We start from the raw sequence: 23,541 nt of genomic DNA on the forward strand, positions 1-23,541 counted from the left end.
TCCTGCCACCCCCAAGTCCGCTGTCCACATCTCACCATCAAGGCCGGAGCCCCTGCCAGGTTGCCGCCGATCGCAGTGAAGTTGAAGGGGGAGATGGCCGCCACGAAGCCCTGGGGAAGAAGAGGCGGTGAGGCCAGGCCCAGGGCTTCCGGCGGCTCCCCGCCCACGCCACCCCCGGGCGGTACCTCCAGCCCCCGGTACAGCATGCTGTTGGTGCTGGGCGGCACGCTGAGGGGCTGCTCGCCTTCCAGCTCCATGGCGAACTTGGCATTGAAGCGGAAGAAGTCGATGAGTTCAGCCGCAGCGTCGATCTCCGCCTGGATCACCGTCTTCCCCTGCCAGGCGGGAGGGCCCCAGGGTCAGCAGTGGAGGACCTGCCTCCGGAGAGCCCTCTCCCGACCCTGGACCCTGTGCCCGCAGTCACTTGATGCGCATGTGTGTTTGGGAGAAAGAACCAGGGGACCTGAGGACTGCAAACATCAGCCGTGGGGAAAGGCCTCTGGGCGGCTGGAGTCGGGCTCTCCAGGATCTGGCACACCCTCGCTGCACACGCGGTCGCTGGTGGCTGCTTGCCCTGCCCCGGACGCCCCACCGGGGAAGGGAAACTGCTCCTGTCTGCCTCTCTGCGCCTGCCCACTTTCCGCGCGGCCACCGTACTTCCTACGAGCTGCTGAGTCTTAGGTCAAATAAACAGGCATCTTCCTTTGGTCCTGGAGTGTGTGTGCCTCTTCCTGCCCAGGCATGGCTCACCTGGGACCCTCTGGAGACCCAACGTCCACCCGAGGGGGCTCGGCTCTATCGGGAGACACTGGGCTGGTGGTGGGGGTGTTGTAGCAGCTCTGTGCAGCAGAGGGCGCTCTCGCTACAGGCTGGCGACCTGGCAGGGCTGTGGGCGCAGCCTGAGCCGTGGGCGGAGCCAAGATCCTTACTGTGAAATGAACCCTCTCCCTCTGCTCCTTCCCCGCACTCTGTGCTCCAAGTGCTACCTGCCAGCTCAATAAGCACTCACTACAAAAGCGCTTATCAGGAGCTTCCGTGACTCCACGCAGACACAGAGCAAGACCCAGAAAGAAAGACAGAAAACACTAACGTGATTGCTAAGCCCAAAAAAGCTTGTAAAGACGCAGCAAACACATATGAGGTCATCATCACACCCCGATGCGGCCTGAGCTGTAACCAAGGAAGGAGCAGCATGTCGCGAGAGGCACAAAGGTGGAACCCAGTCCTTGTGGACTGGTGAGGTCCTAGAAGTCTCACAGAGGGGGTGTTCCTGGGCTAGACCTTGACAGTTAAAGAGTTCACAAAGTAGGGGAGTATTCCTTGGCGGCTCAGTGGTAAAGAATCCGCCTGCCAATGCAGGAGACACGGGTTCGAGCCCTTGTCCCGGAAGATCCCACATGCCTCGGAGCAACTAAGCCCGTGAGCCACGATGACTGAGCCTGTGCTCTGGAGCCCAGGCGCCCCAACTACTGAGCCCATGGCCCCGAGCCTGTGCAGAACAAGAGAAGCCACTGCAATGGGAAGCCTGCATCCCACAATGAGAGAGTAGCCCCTGATCGCTGCAACTGGAGAAAAAGCCCGTGCGGCAACAAGACCCAGCACAGCCAACTAAAAAAAAAAGTTCACAGGGCAGAGAGGACAGGGAGCATTCTAGCCGGGGGACCTAGGCCAGAGACTGGGGTCGGGATGTCTGTGGTGTCCAGGAGCCTGGCTAGGTCCAGACTGGTGATGTCGTGGGTGGGATGGTCTGGCAGGAAAGGGCACAGCAGCTAGCCAGCTGGACAGAGGTGGGGATGGAAGGGCCGTGGGGGCCGGGCTCAGGACTTGGGACATGACTTGCAGCCAGACAGCGAGAGCTCGGTGGTTCATATGCCTGGAGTGACCTGCGGGGGGTGTCACAGAGACCGCTGTGAGGCCTGCAGGGGCCTGAGAGAGCCTGGAGGGCTGTGTGGGGCCACTGTCAGTCCAGGCAAAGCACGAGGGCCTGGCCCAGGGCAGGGACAGATGGACACGAGGGGCTGCTTACAGAGGAGGGCATGCAAGCGTAGTCCAAGTCACCTGGCCTGTAATATATATGGGTCTGTCAAGGCTATGGCTTTTCCAGTGGTCATGTATGGATGTGAGAGTTGGACCATAAAGAAAGCTGAGCGCTGAAGAATTGATGCCTTTGAACTGTGGTGTTGGAGAAGACTCTTGAGTCCCTTGGACTGCAAGGAGATCCAAGCAGTCCATCCCAAAGGAGATCAGTCCTGGGTGTTCATTGGAAGGACTGATGCTGAAGCTGAAACTCCAATACTCTGGACACCTGATGCAAAGAACTGACTCACTGGAAAAGACCCTGATGCTGGGAAAGATTGAAGGCAGGAAAAGGGGACGACAGAGGATGAGATGGTTGGATGGCATCACTGACTCAATGGACATGAGTTCTGAGCAAGCTCCAGGAGTTGGTGATGGACAGGGAGGCCTGGCGTGCTGCAGTCCACAGGGTCGCAAAGAGTTGGACACGACTGAGCGCCTGAACTGAACTGTCCTCTTTCCTAGGCCTGGTGGGTCCTGGTGACCCATGCAGCAATGTCTGCCGAACTGGACGAGGTGCGACCCCCACAGCCCCCACAGCCCCGCGGGTGCCTCACCTGCCCCACCATGGTCTTGGCCAGGACCTCGGCCCTGCGTGGCCCGCTCAGCAGGTCGGCTGCCTTCAGGAAGACTTGCGCCCGGTCCGCCACAGGCTTCAGGTCCCACTCCTTCCTGGCAGCCAAGGCGGCCCCGATGGCTCTGTGGAGCAGGGCCTGATGAAGAGGGAGAGGTTGGGGGCTTCCTCCCATGGCAGCAAGGGAGCAAGAGGAGCGATCCGGAGAGATCACTATCCACCCAGGGAGGACCCCTATCTCCCTCCCCCTGACAGTGGCATATGCTGGGTCCCACAGCCAGCTGGGCTGCCCCAGGCTCGGAGCCTGCCCCCCTCCAGTCAGGAGGAGCCCAAGGCGCCTACCAGTGGGTCCCATGCCAAGGACTCGCTCCATTTCCCCTCATGGCCTCCCCCAGCTCCCGGAGCCTGGTACTCCCAAACCCGCGGTTCAGGGCCTGCAGCCCATGAGGTCAGGACCTGACCTCGTCCTTGTCGGGCCAGAGCTGCAGCCAGAGACAGGCCCCTGCTGGCATCCCAGCTGCCAACCGCCCTCATCGGCACGTGACGCCAGTGCCTCGACCCCGCGCCCTCGCTGGCCTTCCCTGATGCCAGGTCTCTGCCCCTTTCTCTCCGCGATGCCTCCCGTTTCCCAGGCTCAGCCTTCCAGAATCCCCTCCCCCAATCAGGGCATGCCCCAGCCCTGGCCCAGGCAGCTCTCATTAGGCCCACGTGAGCCCTGGCACACCTGGCCTGGCCAAAGACACCTGCCCAGGGACACCCTCAGTGCCAGCCCTCCTACCCCAACCATGGCCCGAGAGGGAGGCCGTAACTGACCTCCACCCCCACGGCAGCAGAGGTCAACTCACCAGGCAGGCCGCCAGGGACTCACCTTGTCTGCGTAGCAAAACTTGGCCACCTTGTGTCCATGGTTGAAGGGCTGCAAGGAGAGAGCAGGGTGAGGCTGATGTCCACGAGGGAGGAGCCCTCCCCAGGCGGGTGGGGACGGAGCCGGGCTCAGAGCTTGCTGCCAGGCCAGAGTCCTCCACACGCTCGCTCTCCCCGCTCCAATCCCCAGGAGTTGCGTGGGGGCAAATGAGGAGCTCACAGATTTGGGCAGACCACCCCCCACACACACGCCCCTCGGATGCCCACTGAGCCTCATGTGGAATCCTTAGGGCTTTGTTCCAAGTGTTCCCGTGGGGTCCTACACAAGACCTTCCCTGGCCTCCCTGGACACCCACCTGCTGCAGACTCCTCATCATAGCCCCCTACCCACCTTCCCATCCCAGCTCCCCAGCTGCCCATGGGCACCTGGCCCTCCAAACATCTCTGTCTGAACTCACTTCTGCCAAGCCCACACTCTTAACCCCTCCACCAGCCTAAAATCAGGAAGCATTCTAATGAGCCATGGGCTTTTTCTCACCCTCCTTCACCCTCTCCAATGGTTCGTTCCCCAGGCTCTTGGAAGAGGCTCTGAACCACAGCCAACAAGAATCGCACCGAATGCTCCGACCCCACCAGCTTCCTCCCTGCTCTGCAGCTCCCCCAGCCTCCTCCTGACTCTGCACCTGTGACCCCTCAGCTGGCAGTAAGTCCCCAGCCCATCTCATCCCCGCGGTTCAACTCAGATGCCACCTCAGAGGCCCGTGGACCGCCCCACCGTAAGTGGCCTTCACATCCCCAGCCCTCACCTGCGCTTTCCACAGCTCCTCTCACATCTGGAAATCTCTCGTTTGTCTCTCTGCTGACACGTACCCAACCTCACTCTCCCCAATGTCGGCTCCGTGAGGACAGAGCCATCTACTGTGTTCATCTGTGTCCCGGCAGCCAGCCCCCCTGGGTGTGGGCTGAGGGCACTTGGATGGATGAATGGGTTTTATTATCATGATTTATAAGTACCTCCTGACTCTTTGTGACCCCATGGACTGTAGCCCACCAGGCTCCTCTGTCCGTGGAGTTCTCCACCCAAGAATCCTGGAGTGGGCAGCCGTTCTCTTCCCCAGGGGATCTTCCCGACCTAGGGATCGAACCTGGGTCTCTTGCCCTGCAGGCAGATTCTTTACCTAATCTGAGCCATCAGGGAAGCCCCATAAGTACCCCCCCCCGCCCCGCTAGAAAGAGCTAAAGTCACCCTTTTGGAAATTGTCTTCCAACTTTAAAAAGGTTTCTCGCTAATAATGCCAAGGAGTAAATTGCTTCATTTACGCGCCGTGGCACTTACTTTGCAACTGGTTGCGCCGCACAAAGCTGGAAACCCCACGTACAGCCCTGACATCAGAACGCAGACACACGTGCGCTCACACAAACACACATTCCACTTCTGCGCGTAGCCAAGCTGGCTGTTTGCTCTAAGCCTTTCTGGGCTACAACTGTCCCTGCCGTGACAAGGGATAAAAAGACTGGAATGGGGCCTCTGCCTGCAGTTGAAGTCGACCCAGGGTTCACCCTTAGGCGGATGCAGACCTCCATTCAGCCGTGAATCCTGGGCAAGATCCCAGCTGCCACCAGGGTGTCACTCTCGCCCTTGAACAGACGGACAGCTGGGGGCACAAGTGCGGATGCTATTTCTTAACCATCAAGCCCAGGGACTTGTTAGGGAGAACAGGCTGTCTATCGCGGCCCCATTTCTAGCAAAATCCCCGCTGAGAGGAAGGCTGAAGGAGGGTGCTGGAGGGATATGCAGACCCGCTCCGGCTCCGGCCGGGGCTCCGAGAGGCCTGCACGGCCCAGAGAGGAGAGAGGGCTGAGCGGAGAGGGCTGGGGCTGTAGGGACCGGGGCGCTGGCGGCCGGACCCGCACAGGGGCTCACGGGGGGCCGCTCGTGTGGCCACACCTTCCTTCTCCCAACAGAAGCTGGATGTTGGGATTTATACATGAAATGGCCCCGTCTTTAGGTTTCGGAGATGAAGCTCCCAGTGGCTGACTTGCAGCAGGAGCTCCAGATGGAAAGCCCAGCCCAGCAGTGGACGTGGGGCCTGCAGGGTGACCTGTGGGCATCCTTGGGCGATGGGCTTTGATATCGCACCCAGACGCCAGTGGGCGAGAAGCAGCCCCACGGAACATCTGTGTGGGAGATGAGGATGCTCGTGGGGATGCTGCTTGTCACATCACTGCGTCCTTCTGACTCCTCCACAAGAACTTTCTCTCCAGGCCCAGCCCCAGGAATGGCTGCGTTCCTCCAACTACACAGGTGGGATGTATCTCAGGAACATTCTGGCTAGGGTCAGTGATGTGGTCTCCTCTCCCCTACAAACCAGGAGGCCTAAAAGTAAGTTTGTGGCCATCTCCAGCAAGGACCCAAGGCTTCACAACGTTGTGGCCATCAGGTCAGAGCAAGAAGACTATCTTGCTGCCGTATGTTAATTAGCACGCTGCTTCTAAAGCCCCTTTAGAAACAGTCAGGGTGTGAATGGATTCACATGAATCGAAATCAAGGGGTTCCGACGGCAGTCCACTGGATAAGACTCTGCGCTCCACTGCAGGGGACATAGGCTCGATCCCTGGTCGGGGAAACAAGATCCTGCATGCTGTACAGGCATGGCCAAAGGTTTTTAATAAAAAGTGAGTCAAATCAAGGGACTATGGTTCCGGGGAACCTGGATCCCTCATCCCTGTTCCATGTCTAACTGTGCCACCCCAGGGGGGCCACTGACACCTCGGAGCCTTTCCCGATCTGTAAAATGGGCGGCTAACCTCCTGCTCTTCCAGCCTCCAGGGGAGTGGCAGGGACTGCAGAAGTTTGCGCAAAGGGGCCAGGGCCTCACAGCTGTGTCTGCAGATGGAGCCTGGGCTCCACCAGGAGGCCTTCCAGAAGGAAGCGCCACTTGCCACGCCCAGAGAGCTCACCTCTGCTGAGCTCATGGTCACTTAGACCACTGGTTCCCAAAACACAGCAGGGCTTTGGTGACTGCCTTTCTTTGGAAGAATATCTTCTCTTTTATTCAAGTATACTGTTTCAGGTGTATAGCACAGTGATTCAGTTAAATATATATGTATATGTAACTGAATATACATATACATTTTCAGATTATTTTCCATTACAGTTTATTACAAGATGCTGAATATTGTTCCGTGTGATACGGTGAATCCTTGTTGCTTACCTGTTGTATATATAGTAGCGTATGCCTGTTGTAGAGAGTAGCGTGTGCCTGTTGTGTAAAGAGCAGCGTGTCTGTTGTGTAGAGAGTGTGTTGTGTATAGAGCAGTGTGTGTCTGTTGTGTAGAGAGCAGTGTGTGTCTTTGTGTAGAGAGTATATAGCGTAGTGTGTGTCTGTGAAGGGCAGGATCTGCTTTGATTCTGACTGTGCCCTTGCTTCCTGCTCTCTAGGTGGTTAGGGGGTCAGCTTTGTAAAGCAAAGGCGAAGCTGGGGGCACTTGCTGTTTCTAACCTCCCCATGGCAGGCGTGATGCCGGCACCTTTTATGAGTGTCCCCCAAGGTTGCCTTTGGAAGTTTTCCACCTGTCCTCGGAATTCAAAAGCCCGCAGTGGACTCGAAGCCCCTGTGGAGGCAGAACCCCCGAAGAGCGTGTTTATGTGCCCTGGGATTCCGGGGAGCGGCCAAGCCCCAAGGCCCGCTGGACTTACCGACGCCTGGTACCGCACATCCGAGGTCCAGACCTCCTCGTCCCCCACCACGCACGGGATGGCCTCCGTCCGGCCCTTCAGCTCCTTCAGGGCCTGGGGAGAGGACAAGAGGCCATGCGAGCCCTTCCTTCCCTCCTGCTGCCCACCAAAACCCCGAGGCAGGGTCTGCAAAGCAGCCCCGGAGAGAAGGGAGGGGGGTCCGGGGGCAGAGACACATCCTCCCGATCGGCCCCGCCCCGTTATCTCCTGGCCTGCGACAAGCCAAGGCCGGTGTTGCCAGCTTGTCCCATTAGAGAGGAGATTTTAAAAACTGGGTCTGAAATTTACGTGAAATCTCACAATTTTAAAACCCTCTTATTAAGGGGAGAAACTCTTTTGGCTGTGCTGTGTGGCTGGTGGGATCTTACCCAACCAGGGACGGAACCCCACCTTCAGCAGTGAAAGCACGTCCTAACCACAGTCCAGGGGATTCTCCGAGGATGTTTCCAAGCACAAACTATCTGCAGACTCATGACCCCTGACCTGGGACCCCAAAGAGGCCCAGGTGGCCACCCTGCCGCTCCCAGGTACCCCCGTCCCCAGCGCACGGCTCTGCCGATTCCCGGGTGCTCCCAGGGCTGGGGGCAGGGGCACGAGGGGGTGGGTGGCTGCGGGCGCAGACAGGTCTCGTGGGAGCTGCTGAAGGCTGTCTCCACCAAGCCCTCCAGGCACTACTGGGTGCCCCTCACTGTCCCCATTACCTTCTGCAGCGCATCTCGCTCAGGACTGCCCTGCGTGAACACCAGCACAGGCTCGTTGGCCACCTGGAGGGAGGAGATGCACCTCCGACACAGCCTGGCGGGGAACAGAGGCGCGCAGGTCAGCAGCGCCAGCCCCGGCACCCCGTCACCTTCAGGGGGACCTGGGCTGCCCAGAATCTTGAAATGCAAACCCATTATAGAACTGGGGGATGAGAACCGGCCTTGGAGTCCAAAACCAAAGTTCAAGCCCAGGTCCTGCTACTGTGAGTCCTCAGACACCTGACCTGCCTCCTCCGAGCCTATGTCTCCATCTCCTAAATGAGAATCGCCACAGAGACTCACACGGTTGCTTGAAGTTGGAATTCACAGGTACAGAACCATGCCTGGGTGTTTTTCACATAAAGCAGGCTTAATCTCCACTTCCCCACAAGGTGGACTTTCTCCCAAACAGACCCAAGTTACTCCTTTCTCTAAGTAGCAAAGTCAGCACATACCACAGCTCAGTCTCATCCGGATGGGAACCAGCTGAGAGCTCCTTGGCACAAGGACGTGAGTTCCGGGTGGGCAAGAACACCCAAGGGGAGGGCCGTGAACTCGGAGGGGTGCCCTGAGCTCGGCTCACAGCCGCAGGGAGGGCTGCTGTGGGCGTTCAGGGTCTGATTCCTGGGGACTGAATGCCAAGGACTCCTTGTTCTGGGGACCCTATTCACTCTTGACCCCATGACCTCACTGATCGGTGACCACCAGTGGTGCCATCCCTAATGTGTTTGGGGGCCCCAGGGTGGGTCGGTCACCCCCTTCATGGACTGGGACAGGGGGCTGGGGGAGGGCTGAAGAGGGAGCCGGGTCAGCAGATGGAAGCTGCCACGTGTGCGTGCTCAGTCATCCAGTCGTGTCTGACTCTTTGTGACCCTGTGGACCGCAGCCCACCAGCCTCCTCTAGCCATGGAGTTTTCCAGACAAGAATACTGGAGTGGGGTGCCATTTCCTCCTCCAGGGCATCTTCCCCACCCAGGGATTGACCTAGCATCTCCTGCAGAGGCAGGAGGATTCTCTACCACTGAGCCACCAGGTAAGTCCAAGCTATTACCTATAGAATGGATAAACAAGGTCTTACTATGCAGCATGGGAAACTATATTTAGTAATCTCTGGTAAATCATAATGGAAGAGAATATTAAAAAATGGGTATATATAATCTTATATTGGTGAAAATGGTATATAAAAAATACCATTTTATATAACATACTTAGATGAAAAAAATATATATAAAATACATATACAAAACGTTATACAAAATAACACACACTTAAATGAAAACACTTGTTAATAAATGCAGCCTTAAAATTTTCCAAAAAGAGTCCATCATTCCAGCGCTGGAGGAACCTCAGCAGTAGGCCTTCCCCTCCAGGCCTCAGTTTCCCCAGCTGTAAACGAGGGCAAGAGCGATGACAAAGGCCCTGGAGGACACACAGGGAGCATCAGCTTTGGTAAAACCATGGTGGCGCCGGAAGGGCCTCACCGGCGGCCTGCGACAGAAATACGGTGATTTAGGTCCTAAATGGAAGGGGACTCGTTCAAGGCCAAGATCAAGAGAAACTTAGGTTCAAGTCCAGAAAAACCCAGCTCTGTCTCCCTCCGGTCAACGCCCCATGGGCAGAGCCTGGGAGGAACACGCCTGCAGGTGGACCAGTTGGTTCCCGGTCACGCACACCGCAGGGACCGCAGGCCTCCGGGGGTGGGGTGTGAGGGGGAGCCCGTTTCAGGACTGGGGTGACGGCAGCTGATTTGGGGAGGGATAAGGACGCGGGGGCTGGCTCTGGTCAGCAAGTGCAGCAATTCCATGGTGGGGTGAGAGGCAGCAGCTCCTCCCTGGGCAAGCGGGCACTGCCTGGTATCGGGGGTGGGGGGCACAGAGACCTCTGCTGGGCAGTCTGAAGCAGCCTGGCCCGCCCACCTCATCACAGCCCCTGGGGAGGGCATCTGAAGCTGAGGGCTTACGCACGAGAGAACCAAACAGTCTGGCTGTGAATGTCGGGCACTTTTTTACCTTTCTCACTGAGAAGGGCTCTGGGCTCAGACACCCGGCCTGGAGGCCTAAAGGAAGGACATCACACTAGGCTGTACGCGCAGGTCGCCGCTGACCCCACCAGGCTGCAAGGCAGCTTGCTCATCTGGAGGGACAGCAGTGACCGAGACAGTGACCCTGTGACTGCACGCAGCCGGCCTCCAGTGCGGGACCCGGGCAAGAAGGGAACACTCGGGCTTCCCTGGAGGCCCAGTGGCTAAGACTCTAAGCTCCCACGGCAGAGGGCGCGGCTTCAGTCCGGGCTTGGAGAACCAAGACTCCACGTGCCGCCTCGGGGTGCAGCCAAAGTAAGAATAAAAATTAAAAAAAAGAAGAAACACAACTGTGACTGAAAAAGCGAGTGTCGGTCGCTCAGTCACGTCCGACTCTTGTGACCCCGTGGACTGCAGCCCGCCAGGCTCCTCTGTCCACGGGATTCTCCAGGCAAGAATACTGGAGGGGGTCACCATGCCCTTCTCCAGGGGATCTTGATCCCCTGGGTGGGGATCAAACCCAGGTCTCCTGCGTGGTGGGCAGATTCTTTACAGTCTGAGCCACCAGGGAAGCCCAAGACTGAAAGGACAAGAACATAACTAAGGAGGGAGGAGGGCGGGGCTACTTCAGCTGGGGTGGTCAGGGAGGGCCTCACGGAGGAGGTGACCTCTGCCGGCCACCTGGAGGAGGTCTGAGAAGAGCTGGGAAGAGTGTTCCAGGCAGGGGGAAGAGCAAAGGCCCAGAGCAGGGAGGACAAGTCAGGAAGAGCAAGAGGGGGCCTGTGCAGTGGAGGTTGGGGGGGTGGGGGGAGGGCCGGTCTCCTAGGACCCCACCCCCACCCGCCCATGAGCTCTGGGGCTTTCTCCTCCCTCTCCTCCCCGTGAGCCCCAGCTGCACCCACCACACCCAAGGAAGCGAGCATTCCTCAGGCCCCACCCTGCCCCAACACAGGAAGAAACGCAACGCGGGGCCAGCTGGGCCTCTGGTGAGCTGTGCGGCCTGGTGCCCGCGTCCTCAGTGTCACAGGGGGACCTGCATCTCCTGGGGTCGCCCTACAGATCTGAAGAGAGACCGGTGCAGAGCTTCAGGTCTGCGCAACGAAGGAAAATCCACTGCTACGGTGGGGAAGACTGCAGAGGCCGGAAAACTCCAGCAGCCACAGGCCTCAACATCCTGGCAGGAAAGAGGAGGGCACTGTCTTCCCCCTTCCCCACCCTCCACCATCTGGAAGGTTCCAGATGCCTCTCTCTGGGCCTGAGTAGCAGTGTCTGTGTGTTAGTCTATCAGCTGTGTCTGACTCTTTGTGACCCCGTGGACTGTAGCCCACCAGGCTCCTCTGTCCATGGGATTCTCCAGGCCAGAATACTGGAGTGGGTAGCCTTTCCCTCCTCCAGGGGATCTTCCCGACCCAGGAATGGAACCGGGGTCTCCTGCACTGCAGGCGGATTCTTCACCAGCTGAGCCACCGGGCACTCAGCAGTAGCAGTGACTCAGCCACCACCTTGTCCCCCTCAAGCCAGGAGAGCGCCGCCGCACGCTGGACCGGGCGCCAGGAGGTGGGCAGCCCAAGCCCTCTCTGGAGCCCAGGGCCTGGCCGGTGCGAAAAGCACAGGCTCCACGGGAAGCAGACATCTTGGGCGAACCCCACACCTGCTGGAGACCTCACTGCATTCCCACACTGCACTGTAAAAACGCGGCAGGCCTCTGTTTCCTCATCCGAAGAACGGGGGACCCATGCTCCCTGCAGGGTCACTGTGAGGATGACAAGCCTTGCTCACTCGTCTTGCTCTTAGGTTTTCCTAAGAAACTGCAAAGGTCTTCCAGAATGCTTACTCCACCAGGCCAGGCTTTCTAAGGCAAACTGGTTCCCAGACCCTCCCAAGGCGTCCAGGGGCTCAGCAAACACTGCTGGAATAAATGCAGCCCTGGGTCCCACCCGGGGCTACCAGCATGGTTCCCTCCCCGCTCTCCCACCCCAGGCCACATCAGAAGCGGGGCAAGTCTTCCCCAGGGCAGAGGGCCACTGTGACCTCAGGATCACATGCCTACGTGGCTGGCTGGCTGTTTGGAAAGTGTCCAGGCCCTGGCCCCACTGTCCACTGGACTGTCCATCTGTCTGAATGTAACGGAGGGACCAGACATTAGTTCAAAGATCAGCCTCAGAGCCTGAGTCAACTAAGAGCCAAAAATAATCTAGGAATGCCTGACAAGCCTTTTTTTTTTCCCCTTGGCTCACGGGCCCTTAGGGATAACACGAGCACCCTTCCACTGGCTCAGGGGAAGGCAGAATGAAGCACTTGTAGGAGCTGGGGCTTTTATGAGGATCTGCAAGGCCCTTCCAGGCAAGACTGTGTTCCTCACTTACTCACTCATTCATGCCGTCAGCATACACCTTTCCCACAAGGCAAGAATGCAGAGATAGCTCAGATGAGGTCAAAGGTCTCACCCACCCACGTGTTCATCACACCTGGCAGGTGCCTGGCTCTGGGATGCAAAGGCGAGTCCATCCCGACCATCTTAGAGCAGCTCTCAGCCCTCCCGCTTCAGGAAAGAAACATAAGGCAGAGTCAGGATTTGACTCAGTTTCCCCTAACCACCTGGGGTGCCGCTTCTCACCTGGTGACTTCACCGCCTGAGTCTGAGACCCCAGCTACCCTGACCCACCCTCTGCATGGGATGACTCACCCATCCTTTTAGGATCTGAGCTAAAAAGGCTGCAAGACCAAAACATCTCCTGCAGCAGGGAATGTTGAGCTCTGAAGTGTACAAAGGGGAAAACTGACGGGAAGTGGAGGCGCCTGGGCTCCCAGGCCACCCCCAGGCCTCCACCCTGGTCACCCCAAGCCTCCACCCAGGTCACCCCAGGCCTCCACCCTGGTCCAAGGCACCATAGGCTTCCACCTGCACGACTGCAATAGCCACTCCAGCTCCACTGACTCCAAGCTCCTCTTGAAACCACTGGAACAAAGCCCCACGGCCCACCCAGAGCAGGAGCTCACAAGGTGAAAACGGCTGTGAAAGCCAAGGTTGCTCCGTGTGCCCGACTCTTTGCGACCCCAGGCACTATACAGCCCATAGTATTCTCCAGGCAAGAATACTGGAGTGCGTAGCCTTTCCCTTGTCCAAGGGATCTTCCCAACCCAGGGATCAAACCCAGGTCTCCTGCACTGCAGGCGGATTCTTTACCAGCTGAGCCACCACGGAAGCCCAACCAGCCCCTGTCCCACCCAGGGCAGGAGCTGAAAAGGTAGCAGCTACCAGTTTCCATAGTTTTAACATGAAAATCAGAGAAGGCAATGGCGCCCCACTCCAGTACTCCTGCCTGGAAAATCCCATGGGTGGAGGAGCCTGGAAGGCTGCAGTCCATGGGGTCGCTGAGGGTTGGATACGACTGAGCGACTTCACTTTCACTTCTCACTTTCATGCATTGGAGGAGGAAATGGCAACCCACTCCAGTGTTCTTGCCTGGAGAATCCCAGGGATCGGGGAGCCTAGCGGGCTGCCGTCTATGGGGTCACACAGAATCGGACACGACTGAAGCGACTTAGCAGCAGCAGCAACATGAAAACGTCATCAACACAGAGAGAGAAAGGGTAAGTAAGTGCTCAGCTCAAAACTACCCAGTGGCTTCTTGTTTCTTCTGCAATAAAGAATCCGAATCCCCACTGAGGCCTCCAGGTTCGTTTCCCATCCCCACCCCACCTCCCACCCTGTCAGCAGCAATCCTGACATTCTGGCCTTCCCGCCCCTTCCCTCACCCCCTCTGCAGGGGATACTAGCCTTGCCCAGCCTGGATGGGGCCCCTATCAGATCACCTCACAGACGACACCCCTCATCACACGACTTGGACTGTCTGTGTTCCTACACTGCAGCGAGCATCCAAGGAACACCCTGAAAACAGCACACAGCTGGACACCAGGCCCCCAGGACCGGGCTCCTGGAGGCAGGTCCCCAGGAGCTGGAGTGGGGCAGCCAAGGCCAAGCAGAGGACTGGAAAGGAATTCGCCCTTCCTTCCTTCAGCTTCTGGGCTTTTCAGCTGTTATCTGAGACCTGATAAGACCAATCCTCCTAATCACTGAGATAAGGGGCTGGGGGTGGAGGAAAGCTGAGAGAAAGTGCAGAGCCGTGCCTGAAGCTCAGGATAAGCTGCCCTGGAAAACTTCAAGGAACTTTTCTGAAGCATTTATGGTATGCCTTGTGTGGTGCTAAGTGATCACCCTACAGATACGTCACCCTGCAAACTATTACTACATCCATTTGATGGACAGGGTTGGGGGAGGAAGCTGAGGTTCAGAGAGTAACGGCTAGTGGTCACAGCTCTCGGAGTGACAGCATGCGGCCTGGGAGATGCGCTCTGGCAGAAGCGCCTAGAGGGCTTCCCTGGTGGCTCAGTGGTAAAGAACCCTCCGCCTGCAATGCAGGTTTGATTCCTGGGTTGGGAAGATCACCCACTCCAGTACTCTTGGGCTTCCCTGGTGGCTCAGACGGTAAAGAATCTGCCTCAATGCGGGAGACCTGGGTTTGATCCCTGGGTTGGGAAGATCCCCTGGAGGAGGACATGGCAACCCACTCCATTATTCTGGCCTGGAGAATCCCATGGACTGAGGAGCCTGGCGGGCTGCAGTCCACGGGGTCACAAAAGAGTCAGACAGGACTGAGCGAGTAAACGACGACAACAAGGTGGAGACCCTCGGCCAGCTGATGGGACGGGTTCCTCCTCTCTTCTCCCTTCAGGAAAGAGGCCGCCCCGAGGTGGGAGTGACCTAAGGTGCCTACCAGCCCTGCCATCTCAGCTCTGTTTTCGGCTGTGCCATGCAGCATGTAGGATCTTAGTTCCCCAACCAGGAAGGTCCCAGTGCTGGCCACTCTTCAAAGTGGGTTTAGCACACGAATTCATTTACTCTCTAGGACAATTTTCAAGGTAGCTACTATTAATCTTTCTTTTCTACATGAGGACAAGAGACAGCACAGAGAGGTCAAGGAACCTGCCCAGGGCCACACAGCAGCTAACAGGTGGAGCCAGGACCCACCCCGGGCTGTCGCTGGGCCACTCCAACAGCAACTGTTGAGCACCAGCTGTGTGCTGAGCCAGCTGCAGGGCACCAGAAGCCGGGTCCCCCCAGGTCTGAGTGCCGGTGCTGACTGCGGCCTGAGTGGGGATCTTCACAAGTTTAGAACCAAGTATTCCAATCACTGGAGGTTCTACTTATTCCTTTACTCAATTTATTCACAGAAAACACACTGGGTCCCAGGCCCCCCGCAAGCCATCTGTCACTTCCTCTCTAATCCTCGGGCTTTCTTGTTGCTGCTCAATTGCTAAGTCACGTACAACTCTTTGCGACCCCACGGGCTGCAGCACGCCAGACTTCCCTGTCCTTCACTGTCTTCCGGAGTTTGCTCAAACTCACATCCTTTGAGCCTGGTGCAGCACGGCTGTGGATAGGATCACTCCCGTTTCACAGGCAGGGCACTGGGCCCAAGGACAGCCGGGCCACCAAGCGCTGAGTGAGCACAGGTTCACCGGAGGAGGACACTCAGGCAGGAAGCACCGACCTGGGCACTGCTTGAGAAACCAAAGGGCAGAGCACGGCCAGGGAACAAAGGGACGTACCAGGCTCCTGGCCGGCACAGCATCAGGCGGCTGGGACAAGCCGTAGGTGGTTTTGAAGTTAGGAAGACTAGGCAGGCGGAGAGGCTGATTGGCAGCCAAAGGCACCAGGATTCCTGCAGGCGAACTCCAGCCCACGAGCCCCCTAACGTCGGAGGGCCAGGCTCGAGTCATCGCTGGACCGCGGCACCCAGTGAGGTCTGATACGAGAGTATATAAGGGAGTATTGCCAGGAGCCAGCGTGAGGAGCTCCGCCCGTGGCAAAGGTCATGAGGAAGGAGGCTCGGCATACGCAAAGGCAGATCGAGCCTCAGGAGTCCCCCTGGAAATCCTCGAGCATCTACCCCCCAAACCAGAGTCTGCCTACTTTCTGCTTTGGGCTCTCACCTACACCTCTGACTTTACGGGGGGCTGAACCCCACCACCTCTCTCTGAAAAAAAGAGTTAACTTACAGCTCCAGTTAATAAAGTTCCTGGGCGTGACAAGGGTGCTTAAACTGTCTGAATACAGATCCCTTTGAGCAGTTAAAAGATTGATGAGAAATTGTATTGGTGAAGGGTTTTTCACTTGTTGGGCCAGTGTTTGCTGCTAAGTCTCCATATCCCTTAACTGCTGTGTCCCTGGCAGTGTATTGATTAATATAATTGGTGTAAGTAGTAGCTTTAATGTTTGTAACCTTGGACCCTTGAGTTAATTCTTCTTCTTGTTATAGCCCACCACACCTTTGCCCTATAGGAATGCAACTTTATCTAATGCTTTTGGAGGGTGGCGCCTGACTAATCACCCTTAGAGAAAAATAAGTTTTCTGAAGAAAGGGTCTTAAAATGTTAACAGGCCTCCGGGGTAGAGGATGATGCAAATCACCTAAGCTTTTGCATATGATAAGTCTGCAGGAAGAAAGCCTGGCTTACTGCATGACTCTACCCCTTCCCCCATTATCCTCTATGCACAACTTAAGGTATAAAAACTACTTTGGAAAATAAAGTGCGGGCCGTGTTCACCGAAGCTTGGTCTCCCCATGTCGTTCTTTCTCTCATCTTCTGGCTGAATTATTCAGCCTCTTTTCTCCACTGAATCTCCTCACTGAGTTATCCTTATTTAACCACTCTTTATATCCTTAATTAACGCTTAATTAAGCAGTTGTTTCCTGATCTCGCCGACGCCGTCCTGCTTCGAATTCCCTGGATCCACCGGGGCTGGACCCGGCACTTACTCTAAGGTTCCCAGGTGCCGTTTAATTCTTGTATTTATCAAATGTACATACAAGTAGAAACATGTGCCTTGGCTCTTTCCAAAGAGAATTTGCAAAGCCTTCCCTAGTGGTCCAGTGGTTAAGAACTTGCCTTCTAGTTCAGCGGACCTGGGTTCCATCCCTGGTCAGGGAACTAAGACCCCACATGGCAGAGGGCAACCAAGCCTGAGTCCCACAGCTAGGAAAGCCAGAGTCCCAAACGAACACCCAGCACAGCCAAAACCAGAAACAAAAGATTCAGGAAAAAAACAAAAAACAAAGATGTTGCAGAGGACGCCCATGACAAAGCTAATGAAAGAGAGAAAGGCAGAGAGAAAGGCAGTCAGTTGGGAGCGCTGGCGTTCACCAGCTTAACACCTTGGACAAGTTTTCCTTAACTGCACAGGCCTCAGTTGTTTAGTCTGTGAGATGGGGACAGTAACACGTACATCACGGGGCTTCCCTGGTGGCTCAGTCAGTAAAGAACCTGCCTGCCAATTCGGGAGACCTGGGTTCAATTCCTGGGTTGGGAAAATCCCCTGGTGGGGGTCATGGCAACCCACTGCAGTATTCTTGCCTGGAGCATCCCCACAGGCAGAGGAGCCTGGCGGGCTACAGTCCATGGGGCCACAAAGAGTTGGACACAAGAGTTGGACACGACTGAGTGACAACGCCTAACACCTACATCACAGGTTGCTGAGGAGCTAAATGAAATCATCCGCATAAAAGTAAATGGTAGCCCTGAGTGACCATCGCTGGCCCATCCGTAAAGGCCAGCTGTTCATTGTGATCGTCTCCCAGACTGGTTGTGATAAGTTTCTGTTGACAAGGAAGGAATCACATGATCATTCTTTCATTCACCAAATGTTTGCTGAGGGCTGACCAGGTGCCAGTCACAGTTCTAGGGCCTGGGGACATATAAGGGAGGCAAGCTACAAAAAAGCATCTGCAGAGGAGCCCATTTTTATGTTGTTTTTCTAAAGCACATGTATTCCTGGGCCTCGAAAAGGCTACTCGTCAAAGTAACAGCGTGGTCGCCTCTGTGTGGCGAGCTGCCAGATCACCTTCATCAGCTTTTCTTGCTTTATCTGTACTTTGTACAGTGGACTCATACTAATTAAATAAAAGAAAATCCACAGTCAAGAGTGTGTTTAGGGACTTCCCTGGTGGTCCAGTGGTTGAGAATCTGCCTTGCAATCTACGGGTCAAAGGTTCAATGCCTGGTCAGGAAACTAAGACCCCACACGCCACAGAGCAACTACACCAGCACACGGCACCTAGAGAGTCCGTGAGCTGCGATGAAAGACCCCGCGCGACACAACTCAGACCTGACGCAGCCCGATAAATAAATATTGTAAAATAACGAGAATAACTGACCAACACTTCAGAAGTCCCTTGGACAGCAAGGAGATCAAACCAGTCCATCCTAAAGGAAATCAGTCCTGAATATTCATTGGAAGGACTGATGCTGAAGCTCAAGCTCCAGTACTTGGCTGCCTGATGCGAGGAGCTGACACATTGGAAAAGACCCTGACACTGGGAAAGACTGAAGGCAGGAGGAGGTGGCAACAGAGGACAAGATGGTTGGATGGCGTCACCGACTCAATGCAGGTGAGTCTGATGTCCAGGAGACAGCAAAGGACAGGGAAGCCTGGCATGCTGCAGTCCATGGGGTTGCAAAGAGTCAGACATGACTAGGCGACTGAACAAATCACTTAAAAAAAAAAAAGTATGTTTAACACTTTTGAGATTTCGGGCACTCCAGGCAAAAAGGGAAACACTACAGAACATCACCTACCCCAGGTTCCCAAGAGACGGTTTTTGTCAGCACTAGAATTTCACGTATAGGACACCGAGAGTTATCACTAAAAACGTTCTAAAACTGCTTCTCCATAAATGCAGACACGGCATGCCACAGGTATACGCTAAGAAAGAAAGAAAGCGAAGTCGCTCAGTCGTCTCCGACTCTGCGACCCCATGGGCTGTAGCCTACCAGGCTCCTCCGTCCATGGGATTTTCCAGGCAACAGTCCTGGAGTGGACTGTCATTTCCTTTCTGTCAAACAATTAAACAAGTGGCCAAACACCAAAACTATTCTAGAACCGTGGTTCTCAACCAGGAGCGACTGTGCCCCTCAGGTGACACTTGGCGATGTCTAGAGACTTTTCTTGTTGTCATGACTGGGGGGTGCTATGGCATCTAGGGAGTAGACGCCAGGGACTCTGCTAAACATTCTACAACACACAGGCAGCCCGCACAACAAAGGATTATCAGACTCAAACGTTAATACTGCTGAGGTTGGAAACCCTGTCTTGGGGCATCAAGCCAGCTGCTATATCCAAAGAGGTAACCTGAGCCAGCAGATCTGGTTGCAAAATGCTTTTTCTCCACTCAGGAGGCATGAGCCTGGAGTCAGACAGAGGGTAATTTTATTGCTGTTGTTTAGTTGCTAAGTCATGTCCAACTCTTTGCGACCCCCATGGACTGTAAGCCCACCAGGCTCTTCCGTCCCTGGGATTTCCGGGGCAAGAACAGTAGAGTGGGTTGCCATGTCCTCCTCCAGGGGATCTTCCCCACCAAGGGATGGAACCCACATCTCCTGTTTTGGCAGGCAGATTCTTTAACTGCTGAGCCACTAGGGTAGCCCTTAGTCTCAACATTTTTAACAGGCAGATAAGTTTCCCCTCAGTAAAAACGGTAATAATACAGGGCTTATCTGCACAGGGCCAGGCCTATGGTACTTGATTGCTTGATAACTACTGCTGTTATGAGCTTTCCATCCAACCCGCCCACCCCGCCCCAGCCCCCATCTCCCCCAGAATAGAGGTGTTTTTATACCAGACATTAGAGGGCTTTTTAGTTTGTTTTTTTTTTCTTATGTCTAAGGCTTTCTTCCATTAAACTGAAAACTCTTGGGAGGCTCCCATCCTGGGTGCCCCTCCCTACAGCGTTTAGCACACCACAGAGATACTCAGTAAACGCGTGGACCTATGTGGCTTCCATCAGCGTCTGAGAGGGGTGGTCTCAGAACGCAGGGAAAGGCCTGCAGATGAGGTCGCGCTGACGATGCAGCGAGCAGGGCCCCCAACCTCAGTTTGGAAAAAGAGTCCTCGTCCTTGTCCTCTTCCCTATTCCCCCAGCCACCACCACAGAGCACACACAGCTGCACTGAAACGCATCCGCGCCCAGGGCACCCCGTCCCGTTCCTCGGGACACTGATTAACTCGGGACAGGTACAGCTGAGCAGGGGAGACGTAACTGATCGGTCCTAGGGGTTAGGCAAACAAAGCCCAAACTGGGGCCAGAGCTGCCCACTCTGAGAGGGAGGTGGACACATGGGTCCGTAGAAGCACAGCTCACCCAACTGTGAGCCCCTCTGGGGCAGGATCTGTGTCCAGCCCACCTCCTCCACCAAGCCCAGGGGGTGCCGAAGAGGGCTCTGAGGACAGGTGTCACTGAGAGGGCGAAGGTCCAGGAATCCCACTCCACACTGGAGGGGTCTGCAAATCTGGGTTTGCAGGGCAGCTCCACTCGGACTACTACACCTCAGTTTCTTCGTCTGAATTTCGGAATACCAGCTATCCGCCAGTGAAGTTTAGACCCGGGTGACAGTGACGATCATAATCAACAGCAACAGGCACTGCCTCCATGCCAGGCACGCTCCAAAGCACTTCATGTGTCGTAACTTACAGATCGTCACAATAAGGCACGTAGGCCAAGTGTGCAACTCAGGCTTGGCATGTCACACGTACTCCACAAATATTACTCCACCTATCAGAAGAAAGGAGTCCATTTTTCTGACCAACTGCCGCTGCTGCTGCTAAGTCGCTTCAGTCGTGTCGGACTCTATGCGACCCCATAGCCAGCAGCCCACCAGGCCCCCCCCCCGTCCCTGGGATTCTCCAGGCAAAAATACTGGAGTGGGTTACCATTTCCTTCTCCAATGCATGAAAGTGAAAAGTGAAAGTGAAGTCGCTCAGTCGAGTCGGACTCCTAGCGACCCCATGGACTGCAGCCTACAAGGCTCCTCCGTCCACAGGATTTTCCAGGCAAGAGTACCGGAGTGGGTTGCCATTGCCTTCTCCGACCAACACTTGACTTGAAAAAAGGGGAAGGAGAAAAGAGAGAAACAGAAATGCCAGTCCAGAGGAGAGAGGGAACCCCAGGGAGGGTCCTGAATGTGAAACCAAGGGTGGGGAGGAGAGAAACGAAATGTGCTTTAAAAAAAAAAAAAAAAGAGAGGTGCCCTCAGAGGAGGAGGCTGTACTCTAGCGGCGCGCAAATGTCTTTATCCACCGGAGAAAGACGAGGTGATCAAGTGGCTCCTTTCTCAGCGTGGGGGAGCCAAGAGGGCACCGAACCACCCCACCTCACCCGCCGGTGGGCAGGACCCCTTAGCTATAAAAGACCTTTGGGAGATGGACACATCGCAGGAGGTGGGTGTCGGGCGGCATCAGAGGAAGCGACCCCCGGCGGAGAGGAGCCTCTGGGAAACCCGGAGGGGGTCCGGCCCGGAGGGAGCCCGGTTCGGGGACGAGGGTCGAGCCCGGTGCGGGGGCGGGGGTGGAACCCAGTTTGGGGGTCCGGCCCGGAGGGAGCCCGGTGCGGGGGCGGGGGTGGAACCCAGTTTGGGGGTCCGGCCCGGAGGGAGCCCGGTGCGGGGGCGGGGGTGGAGCCCGGTTCGGGGGTCCGGCCCGGAGGGAGCCCAGTTCGGGGGCGGGGGTGGAGCCCGGTTCGGGGTCGGGGGCGGGGACGGGGGGCGCCCAGAGACTCCCGGGGCCCCGGGGCCAGCAGGCGCCCCTTGGCCTGCCCGGCGCTCACTCACCCGGCCGCCCTCCCCCGGCGGGCCAGTAGGGCGCGGCAGAGCGCGGCCGAACGCAGCAGCATCCCGGGATCCCCGCGCGGCCTCTCGCTGGACCGTCCCGGCTTGGAGCCACCAGAGGGCACCGCCTCGCCTGGAGCGCACCATCTCGGCCGGCTGCGGGGGGGGGCTGCCGCCTCGGCCGCCCTCCAAGTCGGGTCCGGCCTAAACGCCTCTGTTTGCCTCCTGCTAGTAGAAGAATTCTACCCCGAGGGCCTGACGAAGGACACTATCATGTGACGCAAGGCAAAGCAGCCCAAGAGCGAAGCCCCGAAGCGTACGCGTTTCCCCCTTTCTTCCTGTATGGTATGACCCAGTCGCCCTCCGTCGGGGGTCGGGGGCAGGAGGGCGTGAGCTCCATCCACCAATCACAGTGAGCCATGAGAGCTCCCAGACCAATCAGAGGGGCGGTCAAGTTGCAACCTGCTTAGGCCGGGATTAGAGGGGCAGAAGCAGCCAATGAGAGAGCGGGGATGGGGCACGTGTGAGGCGGGGCGGAAGGACTGGGGTCTACGGGTCAGGTGTCGCTGGAGGCCCTACCCGGAGGCTCTCGCTGCCCTTGGCGGGGGGGCTGCCAGACTCTTCCACCTTGCAGAGGGCCTCGTCGTGGCCGGCCCCCGGCCTCACCTCGGGGGCTGCAGCCTGGCTTTAGCCTCCTGGTAGGGACGCAGCCGCCCTCCACTCCCGACCTGGAGCGGAGCCACCCAGCTTCCTAAGGCAGAGCGCTTGGACAAATCGGTCTACTTCCTTGCAGATTACGATCAATGTAAGATAAAACCCGAGCCAGTCTGCGATCGGACGTCCCTTCAAAAGCTCTGGACGCGGAATCCGTTTTATTCCTCTGCTTTAGTTTGGCGCCCCGGACCAAAATTTGAATTTTCTCTCCGGGAAGCTGTTTGCACGAACACATGAACCTTATTAACAACTCAGATTCTGAAGTTCTGAGGATGGAATCTTAGGGGCCCGTTCTATTCCTGAGGTACTGTTAACAACTTTCCCAACGCTCTCTTCTAATGTATCTGTATTTTCTCCAGCGGTGTGTACCGAGAACCTGCTTAGGAGTCAGAGTTCCGATGCTGATCGTGGTTTCTCCCTGTGACGTTGACGAAATATGTAACTTTCCTGGGCCTCAGTTCTGTGTCTGTAAAATGGGGGTAATAATACCCACCTTAGAACTTCCTCATTATTTCATCATTACTCCTCTTTATCTGGGAGGCCACACTCTTTAAGGCATTTTGGAGAATTTAAACAAAAGAGTGGGGAGTGGGAAAGCAAACTTCAGTCCTCCTCTGGTGGGAGATTGGTTCCCAGAGCCCCTGCAGATACCAAAATCCACGGATAATAGTCACTTAAATAAGATGGCACAAGTTAGCTTGCTCCATCGGAGAATGGAAAATTTGCAGATTCAGAGGGCAATATGATTAATAGGCCCTCAGTTCCAAACCAGGCTATGCTAGTTCTCTAGTCTGTGATCTCTCTGGCTCTCTTCCCCTTCTATGGAATCTGTATAATTCCTGCTTTAACTACGTCCAAAGATTTTATTGTGAGATGTGAGGTGATGTAAATTTTCCCTATTTGATCACTAATCAGCCAATGACTTTTAGTGTTTATGTGGCCCGTGTCCTCTTTGCCCCTCCCCCATCACTTTATCCTTAATTAAAAAAAAAAAAAAAAAAGGCATCAATTTTAAGACATTTCACTTTATTTAAAAGAAGCCAATATACAGGATATAAAGGGCATGATATTTACAACAATACAGTAAACAGGTTGGTTTCCGGTAGGGTCAGTAGTCTTTCAGTGAGTATAAACCCCCCTTCCCCTTGAC

The 23,541-nt window shown here is 56.1% G+C and overlaps 1 protein-coding gene and 1 long non-coding RNA gene across 2 annotated transcripts in view; one reads left to right on the plus strand and one right to left on the minus strand.

The window, feature by feature from the left end:
- Nucleotides 1-21,827, minus strand: part of ALDH4A1 (aldehyde dehydrogenase 4 family member A1) — a 33,281-nt gene extending 11,454 nt beyond the window's left edge. Inside the window, exons 1-7 of the mRNA XM_070382095.1 lie at nt 21,681-21,827; nt 7,955-8,048; nt 7,215-7,307; nt 3,519-3,566; nt 2,634-2,789; nt 186-335; nt 36-110 (exon numbers count right to left, since the gene is read on the minus strand). Coding sequence (XP_070238196.1) covers nt 36-110; nt 186-335; nt 2,634-2,789; nt 3,519-3,566; nt 7,215-7,307; nt 7,955-8,048; nt 21,681-21,742 — 678 coding nt within the window. The 5' untranslated portion in view covers nt 21,743-21,827. The remainder of the gene's footprint in view (nt 1-35; nt 111-185; nt 336-2,633; nt 2,790-3,518; nt 3,567-7,214; nt 7,308-7,954; nt 8,049-21,680) is intronic.
- LOC138990534 (uncharacterized) lies at nt 20,574-23,310 on the plus strand. Its single transcript, XR_011466671.1, has 3 exons — nt 20,574-21,291; nt 21,910-22,022; nt 22,471-23,310. It is a non-coding gene; the product is annotated as an uncharacterized lncRNA (long non-coding RNA).
- Nucleotides 23,311-23,541: the final 231 nt, after the last annotated feature.

Source organism: Bos mutus, chromosome 2 (genome assembly GCF_027580195.1).
Source record: "Bos mutus isolate GX-2022 chromosome 2, NWIPB_WYAK_1.1, whole genome shotgun sequence".
Taxonomy (NCBI): domain Eukaryota; kingdom Metazoa; phylum Chordata; class Mammalia; order Artiodactyla; family Bovidae; genus Bos; species Bos mutus.